Here is a 14,747-nt window from a genome sequence, read left to right on the forward strand (position 1 = left end):
CCACATCAATTTTTCATATATTTTATATATTTATATATATGTCATAAATGTATGTATGAAAAATATATCCAAAATGCATGTGGGTACTCAAATGAAAGCTCTTGATGAGTGTAACATCGGGATGAGCTTATATCTTTAAAAACATCAATAATTAAGAAATTACTTCGTATCTTGTAAAATATTGACATTTTTAAAGAAATAAGCTCACCCCGATGTTACACTCATCGAGACCTTTTATTTGAGTACCCACATCAATTTTTCATATATGTACACGGAACGAACAAGATGACACTGGATATCATCCCAGATTATACTCAGTGATATCTGTGGTGAAAAAAAAATTTCAGACAGTAGCTAGAAAAATCCAGATTATACTGCGTGATATCTGGATTATACTCATTGTAATCTGGATTATACTAGCTACTATCCGAAATTGTTTTTTACTCAATATAATCTGGGATGATATCCAGTGTCATCTTGTTCTTTCCATGTATACTTATTATATATATGTATATATGAAAAATATATCAAAAATGCATGTGAGTACTCAAATGAAAGCTCTTGATGAGTGAAACATCGGAATGAGCTTATATCTTTAAAAACGTCAATAGTTAAAAAAGTACAGTGCAATTTAACGAATGACATTATTTAATAAAGTAAAATTCTATTTATTACAGCTCGCAATTTTTAAAAGTTGGAAAAAAAAATCGGCTTTCATGTTTTTGGATAAAATTTCTATTTTATCTTTTTTTTTATATATATATTTTTTTTTTCGAAACGTACATAAAAAATGAACAATTTAAAGAAAAAGTTTATCATGGCCCAATTTGGGTTGACCCCACTTATAAATAATTCCCATCGTTTTTTTTTTTTTTTATTATTAAAGTTTGTAGCGATAATTTATTTAGTTAGTATGAACACATAAATTAAAAAATATATTTTATCAACTTAATTAGAGAACAATTATTCATTTATCAAATATCAATTTTTACTCATCAAGTAACACACTTAATTATTTTCATATCAACCACAAATCTTTTTTAATACACATGTATTACAGCATAAAAAAGAGCTTTATATTTACATTTGAAAGGTTTTAAATTCAGTCTATTGCTTTTCATAGTTTCTAAGCTTCACATTCACCTCTAACTTTAATAATTCTCACCAAAGTAAGAAAGAAAAAAATTTTTTTAATTACATAGATCGTTATAAATATTTCGAAGACTTGAATTATTAATTAATATTTATTACTCAAAAAATCTAATAACATATTTGACTCAATAGAAAAGCAAAAGCGTAAAAAAATTTACAATAAAAATCTTAAATTAAGTAAATAACATGCAAGTAATTATTATTAATTACTCTAGCAATTCAACCAGCGAAATATTATCTAAATTCGGAATTCCATTATCGCTGTGAATATTACTCTGCATAACTTTACTAACAATATGTTGAGTAGTCTTCAATTTCTTCTTATCAACTTCATCCATCATTTGATGAACGCGCTTCAGATGAGTAAGAAGATTTCCTTTTTGCGTGAACGAGTAATCACAGTGCGGACAAGCCCAAGGCCGATCTCCAGTATGATGCTTCATGTGCATTTGCAAAGTCGACCTTTGAGCAAATGATTTAGAGCACAATTCACACTTGTAAGGTTTTTCTCCGGTATGAATCCGCTTGTGTCTTAAAACTTGGCAAGGTTTTCCAAAAATTTTTCCACAAATATCGCACTCTCTACTACTCGAATTTTTATTGTTTAAATTAGAATTATTTTTCGGGGTTAATTTTTGCGAAATAATCGAAGTAGCTCCAGAAAGTGAAGAAGATTCCGCAGGAAGTCCAATAATTACCGGAGAATTATTAGAAGAATCAACAAGAGTCATACAAGAATCATTAAATCGCTCTGAATTAGAATTAAGACTATTAACTTGCGCAATAACTAAATTACTACCCTCGAGATTCGCTCCTTGATTTTCACCATTACTATTATTATTAACACTAATACTAACATTATTCCCCTCATTAGAATTATTAGCCAGAGGCAAAATATTTTCCTCAGTTTGAATAGTAACAAGTCCATTAGCAATTAAAAAATGTAAATTAGCAACCAACTGATTGCTCTCATTAACCGAAAGCATTGAATTATTATTCAAAATAGTCCCATCAGGATTAAAAGTCAATTGCTCAGCCAACCCTGTCGCGTCAATAGTAATAGTATCAAGATTAGCAAACTGATTATCCACCAAAGACTCTTCAAGCTCTCTCTCTCCCTCGATTTTAACCTCCGGAATCACCTGAATTTTCCCCGACTTTTGCTTACGCTTCCCCGAATTTTTATCATCGCGCATATGAGTGAGCAAGTGGACCTTGCGGTGCCCGGAGGTCCTGAACTGCAAGTCGCAAAAGGAGCACTTAAACGGCTTGGAGCCAGTGTGCAAGCGCATGTGGACCTTCAAGCTCCCTTTTGTAGCAAACAGGCGATTGCAAACGTGGCAAGAAAATTTTTCATTGCCTGTGTGCACTTTAATGTGACAGTCTAGGGTGCATTTCACCGCAAAACTTTTGTCACAGTGCTCGCACTGGTACGGCCGCTCGCCTGTGTGCGTTCTTACGTGTCTAATTAAATCACTGGGCTTTCTGAATGTTTTTGGACAGTACTTACATTTATTGTCGTATTCTTTCTTCTCACTTGATAGCAAGCCGCTGATGTTGTTGCTGTTGTTGCTGTTGTTGCTGCTGCTGGAACTCGGCAAGCCACTGGAGTTGTTGCTGGAATTCTTGAGGAAGTTCTGCTCTACTACTGTATCAAAAAGCAGCTTTTCAGACACTGAAGCTGCAGAATCTGGTTCAATATTTATCAGCAAGTCCGGTTCTATTTTTAATGGATCCTTTTGAGAGCTATCAGGCTCAATATGATGAACGTTCCATTTATTGTGAGTACTCGAGTGCATTTTTAAATGACTCTCTGTAGAAAATGACACAAAACACACTGAGCACGTCCAAGAATCTATTTTTTTTCCATTGTGAATTTTTAAATGCCGACTAAGCCCTCCATTAGTGCAAAATTTTAGCGGACATTCTAAACACTGAAATTCTTTCTCTCCTTTATGAGTTAATAAGTGTTTTTTTAATGAATTTACTTCAAAGCCTTTTTTTGAACACATGTGACACTGTAAAGACCCCCCTTTGCTATTTTCAGGAACTTTTTCTTCAATGTTAATATTATTATTGTCAGTCGTAGAATCGCTGGATGGAAATCCAGAGAGGTGACCTTCAACATGTGATTTTAAATCTTCTAAAGAATTAAAAGGTCTGTCGCAGTAGCTGCAGGTTAGATTAAAATTTTCCATGGATGTTACTGAATTCTCATTAGATTCGCAGTTTAAATTGCTGACCAAGAGGTCACTTTGGTTTGTTGTGTCGGCTTGAGCGATTATTTTTGGATACTTGGGGCAAGATTGCACGGGCTTGGTTAAGTCTGGGTAAGATTGAATTGAGTTTACGATAAGGTGGCGGTCTTTTAGATGACGAGACTCAGAGGTGATTTCGGTTTTATTGCAAGATACTGGGACTAAACGTTGGGCTTCTTGAGCGGATTTTGGTAATATACTTGCCATACTTGTGGAATTTGCGGAATTTATTCCGATGTCCAACTCTGTAGCTTGAAGAGTTATTTGGCTCATGTCAAAGGTGTCGAAGTGCGAAGGGAAGATGTTTGTGTTGATAGACTCGGAGGAGTCGAGATGCTTTGAGGAGTCGTACATTATGTTTAGGATTGGCTGAGAGCGAGATTCAAGGGGGACGTCTGTTTCACTTATCTGGCGGGATAAATTTGTACCTAGGCCGAGGTTCATGCCGATGTTGAATAATTGTTGGTTTAATGTTTCTTCTATTTCGCGAATGCTCTCCTGAAAGAGGTAATTGGGGTGTTTTTAGTGGACGCTATTGAGATATTGAGAAGTTAGAAAAATACTTACTGCGCTTAAGGTTTGATCTCCGGTGTAATTTGGTAGTGTTATAGTACCAGTTTCGTCGGCGTGTAATGTTTGAGTTGAGTCTAAGGGGTTTGTTACTTCTGGTAAATTTTCTAAAAAATAAATGAGTTTGTTAATAATTAAATAATAATGATAATAACAAGCAACCTTGCAGTCACCGTGTGTCTGCCATTTGTGAACTATAATAAATAAAATTTTGGTTTATTAAATAGTGAATTTTGTTAAATTGCACTGTAATTTCTTAAATATTGACGGTTTTATAGATATAAGCTCATTTTGATGTTAAACTCATTAAGAGCTTTCATTTGAGTACCCACATGCATTTTTGATATATATAATATGTATAAATATATAAAAAATTGATGTGGGTACTCAAATAAAAGGTCTTGATGAGTGTAATGTTGAGGTGAGCTTATATCTTTAAAAATGTCAATATTTTACAAGATACAAGGTCATTTCTTAATTATGTTAAATTGCGCTGTACTTTCTTAACTATTGACATTTTTAAAGATACAAGCTCATTTCGATATTACACTCATCAAGACCTTTCATTTGAGTACCTACATGCATTTTGATATATTTTTCATATATACAAATATATAATATATATAAATATATGAAAAATTGATGTGGGTACTCAAATGAAAGGTCTTCATGATTCTAACATCGGGATGAGCTTATATCTTAAAAAATGTCAATATTTTACAAGATACAAAGTAATTTCTTAATTATATTAAATTGCACTGTACTTTCTTAACTATTGACATTTTTAAAGATATAAGCTCATCCCGAGATTACACTCATCAAGACCTTTCATTTGAGTATCTACATGCATTTTGATATATTTTTCATATATACAAATATATAATATATATAAATATATGAAAAATTGATGTGGGTACTCAAATGAAAGGTCTTCATGATTCTAACATCGGGATGAGCTTATATCTTTAAAAATGTCAATAGTTCACAAGATACAAGGTCATTTCTTTATTATGTATCTAGAGATACAATACCTTTGCAATGACTCTAAATTTCACTAAAAAAAAACAATTTCATCATATCACTAATTTCTTAATAAGATAAATAATAATAAAAATAATAGTAGAACATTTTTTAAGTCAAAGAAGAAATGATAATTTTTTGAAGGAAACTTTATAATAAATAATTGTAATAATAATAATAATAATTATTATTATTATTATTGTTAAAACTGAAAAAAATTAAAATTAATTTAAATTTAAATTTAAAAAAATAATTACCTATCGTTTCAGTACGGTTATCATCACTCAAAAACGACTTATTTTTATCAACATCTATAGTCGTAAACTGATCATTAAATGCTTGAGTGAAATCAGAACTCATATTTGGCTGGAAAGTATCCGAAATATCTTCTGGCAAAGTCAAGTTCTCTGTTAATGTCGGAATTGGTTCTTTATTATGTATGACAGTCTCTGCAGATTTTTCTTTTTGTTTTTCCAACTGCTATAAAAAAAAAAATTTTTTTTTTATTTACAATTGATTTCTTATTAATAATAATTAAAAAAAAATAAATAAATAAAATTACTTTCTGCGCAAGTTCTGTTTTATGAATTTTCATGTGCTTCCGACAATTGACGGTAGTTTTAAAGGTCTTGTGACAGTAAGGGCACATGAAGGGCCTAACATTGCTGTGAGTAACCAAGTGTCGCTTCATGCTGCTCTGCGTAGAAAATTTTGCATTGCAAACAGTGCAATTGTAAGGTCTAGAAGCTTCATGAGTTTGTAAGTGAGCTTTGAGGACACTGTTGGAGGTGAACCGGCCTTCACATTTAGGACACTTGAAGGGCCGTTCCCCTGTGTGACGTCGATAGTGCTGCTTTAAGTGGCTAATTTTTCTAAATGCTGCCGAGCAAACCCAGCACTTGTGAGGCCTGCCAGCACTGTCTTTACCATCGTCGCCAGATTGCTTGGATTTAACATGAGCAACACTTATTTTGTCTCCAGCGTCACTTATCACCAGTGGCTCTTCCAATACAATTTGCGGCATCAACGCTTCTGCATCTGCTGACAACTTTGACTTTTTTGCGTGGTTCTGCATGTGACTCTTTAACACAGCACTCGTACTGAATGATTTACCGCAAGAATTACACTTGTGGGGTTTTGTGTGTGTTCTAGATTTAAAATTAAAAAAAAAAAATATAAAGCTGGGAACTTCTAAATAAATATAATTTATTTATTTATATATTAACCTGGTATGAGCCTTCAAACTGCTATGACAAGTAAACTTCTTATCGCAAGTCCCGCAGTTGTAATTTTTGGTACCTGTATGTGTACGTTCATGAGCGATCATCGTTGACTTTAAGGCAAACGAACGACAACAGTACGAACACTAAAATTAAAATTTGTTTTTTATGTAATTAAAATATGTTTATAGATTTGGTTAATTAAAAATTAACTAGCAACCTTGCAGTCACTTTTGTTAAATTGCACTGTACTTTCTTAAATATTGACGTTTTTAAAGATATAAGCTCATCCCGATGTTACACTCATCAAGAGCTTTCATTTGAGTACCCACATGCATTTTTGATATATTTTTCATATATTCATATATATAAATATATAAAATATATGAAAAATTAATGTGGGTACTCAAATGAAAGGTTTCGATGAGTGTAACATCGAGATGAGCTTATATCTTAAAAAACATCAATATTTCATAAGATACAAGGTAATTTCTTAAATATGTTAAATTGCACTATACTTTCTTAAATATTGACATTTTTTAATATATAAACTCATCCCGATGTTACACTCATCAAGAGCTTTCATTTGAGTACCCACATGCATTTTTGATATATTTTTCATATATTCATATATATAAATATATAAAATATATGAAAAATGAATGTGGGTACTCAAATGAAAGGTTTCGATGAGTGTAACATCGAGATGAGCTTATATCTTAAAAAACATCAATATTTCATAAGATACAAGGTAATTTCTTAATTATGTTAAATTGCACTGTACTTTCTTAACTATTAACATTTTTAAAGATATAAGTTCATCCCGATGTTACATTCATCAAGAGCTTTCATTTCAGTACCCATATGCATTTTTGATATATTTTTCATATATTCATATATATAAATATATAAAATATATGAAAAATTGATGTGGGTACTCAAATGAAAGGTTTCGATGAGTGTAACATCGAGATGAGCTTATATCTTAAAAAATATAAATATTTCATAAGATACAAGGTCATATTTTAAATATGTTCAATTGCACTGTATTTTCTTAACTATTAACATTTTTAAAGATATAAGCTCATCCCGATGTTATTCATCGAGAGCTTTCATTTGAGTACCCACATGCATTTTGATATATTTTTCATATATACATTTATGTAATATATATAAATATATGAAAAATTGATGTGGGTACTCAAATGAGAGAGCTCGATGAGTGTAACATCGGAATGAGCTTATATCTTTAAAAATGTCAATAGTTCTCAAGATACAAGGTCATTTCTTGATTATGTATCTAGAGAAACAATACCTTTGTAATGACACTAAATTTCACAAAAAAAAAAAAAAAACGATTTTATCACATGAATATCCAGGAAACAAAATTTTTCTTATTCTTTTAAATTAATAACATAGAATATTAAAATGTACCTTGTAAGGTTTTTCTTGAGTGTGCACTCGTAAGTGACGAATTAAATCCGATGGTTTTTTGAACTCTTTATGACAATACGAACACGAGTACCATTTTGTATTTCCCACACTACGTTGTTTTATTGTAACATATCTCCTATAAAATTATAAAATATTTATAAATTTAATTTAAGAAGTTTTTAATTTATAATTTTGTTCATTAATACCTCAAAGAACCTTCAGTTCTATCCAATAGAGTTACAAAAGAGCTTTGTACATCTTCTTTAGCTACTTTTTTAGGAGAATCCGTTTTATCTAAAAATTTTGAAATTGCAGCGGATAACTACTTAAAATTAATAAATAAATAAGTAAATAAATAAATAAATAAATAAAATTTACCAGCATTAGGTTTTTTTCCTTTCTCTGACAACCCAGAAATCTTCAAAGCTTGTTGCAAAATATCACTTTTGCTTGTTGTATCAGCGGGCTTTTTATCGCTCAAGTCCGAGGCTGAATTATCACATTTCATTTTAAACAACTAAAAAATTAATATGATTCATTTTAATTATATTAAATAACTTTTTTTCACCTAACTCTTACGAGCAAGATACTAAAAAGTACTTGAGCTGGAGGGTTAAGCTGTTTATGGCTTATGTAATTATAATTATTATATACTCTCTTAAGTACCTCTATCGGAATCTCATGGGCTTTTTTTACGTGTATACTTAAACTTCCCAGTTTTTTAAATGCACAAGTACATTGGGAACACGGATAAATCGTCTCGTCATCTGGTTGACGATGTACTCTTTTAATATGCGCGTTTAAATTGCCTAAAAAATATAAACAGTTTACAATCAAATTTTTTATTTTATCTTTTAAAATTATTTTTTAACGAAAAATTAGAAATAAAAAATGTTAGTTTTACCTTTTTGACTAAATTTAGAATTACATTGGTCACAATGATACGGTCTGAGACCTACATGCTTCCATTTATGAATTTGGAGAGAACTTTTTTGTGTAAATGATCGATTGCAAATATTACACTGTAAAAATATATTTTTATTAATAAAATAACTAGCAACCTTGCAGTCACTATGTGACTGTCATGACTTACGACCTATAAATAAATACAATTTTACTTTATTAGATAATGACTTTTGTTAAATTGAACTGTATTTTCTTAAGTATTAACTTTTTTAGAGATATAAGCTCATCCCGATATTACACTCATCAAGAGCTTTCATTTGAGTACCCACATGCATTTTCATATATTTTTCATATATACATATATATAATATATATAAATATATGAAAAATTGATGTGGGTACTCAAATGAGAGAGCTCGATGAGTGTAACATCGGGATGAGCTTATATCTTAAAAAATGTCAATATTTTACAAGATACAAAGTAATTTCTTAATTATATTAAATTGCACTGTACTTTCTTAACTATTGACATTTTTAAAGATATAAGCTCATCCCGAGATTACACTCATCAAGACCTTTCATTTGAGTACCTACATGCATTTTGATATATTTTTCATATATACAAATATATAATATATATAAATATATGAAAAATTGATGTGGGTACTCAAATGAAAGGTCTCGATGAGTGTAATGGCGGGATGAGCTTATATCTTTAAAAATGTCAATAATTAAGAATAGTATATTACGATCCAAGGCCAGAAGTTGGATTTCCTGGCGTACGGGATATGATGGCCGAGGCTACGCCTCGGCCATCATATCACATACGTCAGAGCATCCAACTTCTGGTCGTGGGTTGTATACTATTTTTCTTGCTCTCCAGCCGAAAGTACGCAACCCCGGGGAAGGGGTTTTGCAAAACCGAAGCGAAGCCGAGGTTTTGCCGGAGGTGAGGAAGGCGCCGCCCGACTTTTGCAAAGCCGAGGTTTTGCTGGTCGGGGCGGGCATAATAAAAAAGTAAAAATTAATAAATAAAAAAAAAATAAGTTATTTTAAAGTTTACTAACAAATGCTCTGATTAAGAGAGATAACATGCACAGAACTCGTCACAAATATTTAAACTCGATTTAATAACAAAATTAATTTTTTTAAGTTGATTAAAAATTAGTTTTTAATTAAACGGCTAAGAAAGATTGAAATTAAATTATTAGAAGCTTGTAGAGTACATAGATTGTTTTATAAACATTGCTTTACTAGCTGTCCAAATATAGAAGAAAGCAAATAAAATTTACAAAACTTTTATATTATTTTCTAAAATTTTTATATAAATTATTTTTGCAGTATTATTATTAAATAGTTTATTAACAATAATAATCTAGTTAGAAATTATTTTTATTTATTTGACATTTTTTGGTTAGTTTCTGCGTTGACATGTTACATACAGACGATATTGTGACTGTTATATACAGTTGAAACTCGCTGTATAGGCCGGTCTCGCCACGAAAATACGAAAGAAAGCGAGGTTCTCTACTGCCGGCCAGAAAATATGCGTAGCGCGCATGCGTTAGAGCAGGCCATAAAAGTTGCTCTTCCTGGAGTAAAGTGCGTCCAGGAAGAGCGTACTTTCGGCTAGGAGAGCAAGAAAACTATATTATATTTAGTCAACTCATGATATTTTTAAAGATATAAGCTCATCACGATGTTACACTCATCAAGAGCTTTCATTTGAGTACCCACATGCATTTTTGATATATTTTTCATACATACATATATATAATATATAAAATATATGAAAAATTGATGTGGGTACTCAAATGAAAGGTCTCGATGAGTATAACATCGGAATGAGCTTATATCTTTAAAAATGTCATTAGTTCACAATATATTCATTAAAATGCCCTGTACTTTCTTAAATATTGACATTTTTAAAGATATAAGCTCATTTCGGGGTTACACTCATCAAGAGCTTTCATTTGAGTACCCACATCAATTTTTCATATATTTATATAAATTATATATATGTATATATGAAAAATATATCAAAATGCATGTGGGTACTCAAATGAAAGCTCTTGATGAGTGTAAACCGGGAATGAGCTTATATCTTCAAAAATGTCAATAGTTCACAAGATACAAGGTTATTTTTTTATTATGTATCTAGAGATAGAGCATTTTCGAATGCAGAAATACTTATAATTATAAATTCTAAAAAAAATCATTTTAAATTAAAATTTAAAAATTTACCGAAAAAGGTTTTTCGCCTGTATGTACTCTGAGATGTCGCATCAATTGACTGGGTTTTTGGAAAATTTTTAAACATATTTTACATTTATACATTATTTTATTAGTCAGACCTCTTTTTGTATGTCTGACCATCTTCGTCTGCAACTAATAGAAAAAAAAAAAAAAAAAATAATGATTATAAATGATTAAGCATTAATTCTTATTTAAATTCCTTACATCAAGTTTCTACGAATACAGACGAAATTTAAGAATACTCACTTTATAATGTTCTCGGATGTGAATGCGATAAAGAGCAGGCTGAGTAAATTGCTTATTGCAGAGTTTGCACTTTTTTACGTCATCCGTTGACCATTTTTCATTGTGAAGTTTCAAATGTGCTTCCAGTTGAGTCTGTAACATTTAAATTTTCCATGCATCAATAATTTTATTTTATTTTTTTTTTTTTTTAGGTATAAAATTAATTATTTAATTTCAACAGATTTGCAGATTAGTACCTTGTAATAATGAGCACTAAGACCAAGCGCAAAATGAAATACTCGAGAGCAAATGACTAGAAGCGCAAAATTCATACAATCAACAGCGAGCGTCATCGTACAGGACGCAAATATTTAAGCTGATAGCAGGCAATGTCTTATAAAAATATTAATTATTTTAAATATTTATCATTTCATTTTGACTTTCATATTAATTTATTTTAAATAATAAAATTCATAATAAATTATTTAATACGTCCTCGGCAGTACTAATTAATCAGCAGACTTATTTTTGGAATAAAATTTTTGAACACGATTGATTTTGAACACATAGGAACACTTTGTTTGGAATTCATTTAATTTATTTTATTTATTTAATTAAATGAATTGTCTTTTCTTTGGAATAATTCGACAGTTGTTTCAGTGAACGGTTTAATTAATCCAGACAAGCCTGAGGCAGAGATGAGACCCTTCGTTAGGAGAACGCTCTGTTTGCTTGTTCATTTGAATCCAACGGAGTTGCGGTGAGTATCCACGAGGGCATCATAATCATACACAAACTGTGAACTTGTGTTTTAAATTTTTGTTTGTTATTTTTTGCTCTGTTTTTTAATCTAAACTTTTTTTTTAGATTTTTTTATTTCCTCTTTTTACACTCTTCCTTCTTCTTCTTCCGAGCGATGATTTACTCGATAATTAAATCACTTGCTGATAAATTTTATTTTTAGATTAGTTTATCATCTATAATTTTATATTTTATAATTACCATGGATTTATAATAATTTAATTATTAACTACTAGCAATCTTGCAGTCACTATGTCATTGCAGTGACTTGTGAATTATAAATAATCAAAATTTTGCTTTATTTTAAAATGACTTTTGTTAAATTGCACTGTACTTTCTTAAATATTGACGTTTTTTAAGATATAAGCTCATCCCGATGTTACACTCATCAACAGCATTCATTTGAATACCCACATCAATTTTTCATATATTTTATATATTTATATATTTATGTATATGAATATATGAAAAATATATCAAAATGCATGTGGGTACTCAAATGAAAGGTCTCGATGAGTGTAACATCAGGATGAGCTTAGATTTTCAAAAATGTCAATATTTCACAAGATACAAGATAATTTCTTAATTATGTATCTAGAGATAGAGCATTTTCGACTTTTGTAATGACACTAAATTTCACTAAATAAACCGCTTTTATTAAATTACTATCCTGAAAACTAAATTTTTCTTATTCTCTTAATAATATTGATTATTAGTAGCAATAATTTTTCACAGTAATTTATTTTTCAATGAATTTTGATTTATATAAATTATATTGATATTTCTAGTAATTGTGAATACATATTCAGTACATAGTAATGAGTGTTGGTATGTTAAATTATTAGCACAGACCAATTGTCGTGTCAAGTGTCAAGCAGACTCATTGCGCGGTGTAATATATCATTGAACGAAAAATTAACGTCTAGTGTAAATCTTTATTCTTGGATGTTACTCTACAGTCTCATTAAAGTTCACGTATATTATAAATTATAATGTATAATATAATATTCTGGTATTAAAAATTAACACCCAACTGTCTAAAAATAATTAATTGTAAGTACATATGATAAAAAATAATTACAATAATAAAGAAGAAATGAAAATAAATAAAGAGCGCAAAATAAAATTACAGAGACAGTTATCTTAAAACCAGACCGATAATCATCATTATTATTGTTATTATTATTTTGCACACTTTCTGTTTAGTTAGTTTACTTTTTTAACGATAATTGCAATAAATAAAAAGTAGATTTGTTATTTTAAAATATTACGAAATATTATAATACAGTTTTGATAATTTAGTTTAGCGATAAGTGGGTTAATTTTAAATATTAACCGATAAGTGATAACAATTGGTGACAGTATGTCAAAAAATAATTTGTATAATTAAATAGAATAAATAACAACAGTTAATATAAATTGAACTATGGAATTTACGTCAGTTCCTATTTTACATCTCTGTTATTCTGTTTCAGGGTTAATAGCAGTAGTTATTAATATAACTATAAACTCGACTGAGCTTTGCGAGTACACACGTGCAATTCCTATCGGTAAAGTTCAACGATTTTATTTATCAATAATATTACTGCAATTTTATTTTATTAAAAAAAAAGTTTTTTTTCCAATTTTGAGAAATTTTAAATTTTTTACTAAAAAAAAATTTTTTTTTTTTTTTCAAAATTTATTTATCAATAATATTCTTTCAATTTATTTTTTTTTTTTTAATTTTTTCCAATTTTGAGAAATTTTTAATTTTTTAATTAAAAAAAAATTTTTTTTTTTTTCAAAATTAATTTATAAATAATATTCCTGCAATTTATTTTATTACCATAAAAATTTTTTTTTATCTTCAATTTTGAGAAATTTTAAATTTTTTACTTAAAAAAAAATTTTTTTTAATCTTTTTTTTCAGAAAAAAATAAAAAAAAATGATAGCCCGGTTATCGATATGAAAGTTCAACAAAAGTCTTTTATTTTGTACGATAATAACGGAGCTAACACAGATTGGATGATAGGTCTCTTTTATTCTGAGTCGCCCAACCCGGTCCTCAAAAATTGAAGGAACCTCTTTTTTTTTTTTTATTAATATCTTCCAGCTCGATAATTTAAGATATGATAATTCTAACTTAAAGAATATAATGTGTGTAATTGTATAAAATTTTTTCTATAAAGACAACAACGTGAAGAAAAAGATAAAAAAAATTAGTATGCACTTATTTTTAAATGAAATAATTTACTCGCGAATTTCTGGGAAGTTTAAAGATGCCATTAAACCTCATAAAGCGGCATGGCACGAGGAGGAATCTGAGCGTGGCGGAATCAACCGGCGGTCTCTGATCATCGTCGCTTGCACCAGCCATACGATTATTATATATTCTTCTCTCTTACTCGGTACATCTTCCTCCTCCTCCTCCTCCTCCATACATTACGCAGCATTACGTCAACTTTATGGCAATATTCGCGTATCACGGGACCGCTGATGCCTTTAAAAGGCTCACCTCAACTCTCAACTTCGCAATTATTCATTTTAAAAATTAATATGCTCTAAGTGAAATTTTTTTTCAACACGCGGTTCTTACTTTCATTAACTTTCGCGGGTTAAAATCGGGCTACCAAATACGAGCTTCGTCATCATCATAAAACAGCCATTCATAATTGGGAGATAAAGAATATTTATTTTATTGCTTTTGGTTAAGTTGAATGAAACTATTTCATTCATTAAAAAGTTTTAACTCTAGTAAGGAAAAAAAATTGTTTTTTTTTTTTAGGAATTAATTTTTAGTAATATAGTTATTGATAATAAAACTCGCTTAAAAAAAATTTAATCTTATATATTGAGAGAAAAGATTTATTCTAAAAAATATGGGCATTTTTATGAGAAGAAATGAATTTTTTGGAATTTTAT

The 14,747-nt window shown here is 29.6% G+C and overlaps 1 protein-coding gene and 1 long non-coding RNA gene across 4 annotated transcripts in view; one reads left to right on the top strand and one right to left on the bottom strand.

Moving 5' to 3' along the window:
• Positions 1–14,747, bottom strand: part of LOC123275421 (zinc finger protein 236-like) — a 49,020-nt gene that overhangs the window by 23,841 nt on the left and 10,432 nt on the right. Inside the window, exons 1-13 of one of the 3 annotated variants that reach the window (XM_044743537.1) lie at positions 11,299–11,490; positions 11,063–11,194; positions 10,805–10,948; positions 8,559–8,676; positions 8,321–8,463; positions 8,033–8,171; positions 7,861–7,948; positions 7,655–7,790; positions 6,227–6,366; positions 5,563–6,148; positions 5,258–5,480; positions 3,978–4,087; positions 993–3,908 (exon numbers count right to left, since the gene is read on the bottom strand). In XM_044743537.1, the coding sequence (XP_044599472.1) occupies positions 1,359–3,908; positions 3,978–4,087; positions 5,258–5,480; positions 5,563–6,148; positions 6,227–6,366; positions 7,655–7,790; positions 7,861–7,948; positions 8,033–8,171; positions 8,321–8,463; positions 8,559–8,676; positions 10,805–10,948; positions 11,063–11,194; positions 11,299–11,394 (4,605 nt within the window). In that variant the 5' untranslated portion in view covers positions 11,395–11,490 and the 3' untranslated portion in view covers positions 993–1,358. Of the gene's footprint in view, positions 1–992; positions 3,909–3,977; positions 4,088–5,257; positions 5,481–5,562; positions 6,149–6,226; positions 6,367–7,654; positions 7,791–7,860; positions 7,949–8,032; positions 8,172–8,320; positions 8,464–8,558; positions 8,677–10,804; positions 10,949–11,062; positions 11,195–11,298; positions 11,491–14,747 lie in introns of those variants that run through there. The other 2 variants (XM_044743535.1, XM_044743536.1) reach the window with 2 other exon arrangements.
• Positions 12,743–14,257, top strand: LOC123275424. The gene is made up of 3 exons (XR_006511681.1): positions 12,743–12,895; positions 13,318–13,392; positions 13,755–14,257. It is a non-coding gene; the product is annotated as an uncharacterized LOC123275424 (long non-coding RNA).

Source organism: Cotesia glomerata, linkage group LG1 (genome assembly GCF_020080835.1).
Source record: "Cotesia glomerata isolate CgM1 linkage group LG1, MPM_Cglom_v2.3, whole genome shotgun sequence".
Classification (NCBI taxonomy): domain Eukaryota; kingdom Metazoa; phylum Arthropoda; class Insecta; order Hymenoptera; family Braconidae; genus Cotesia; species Cotesia glomerata.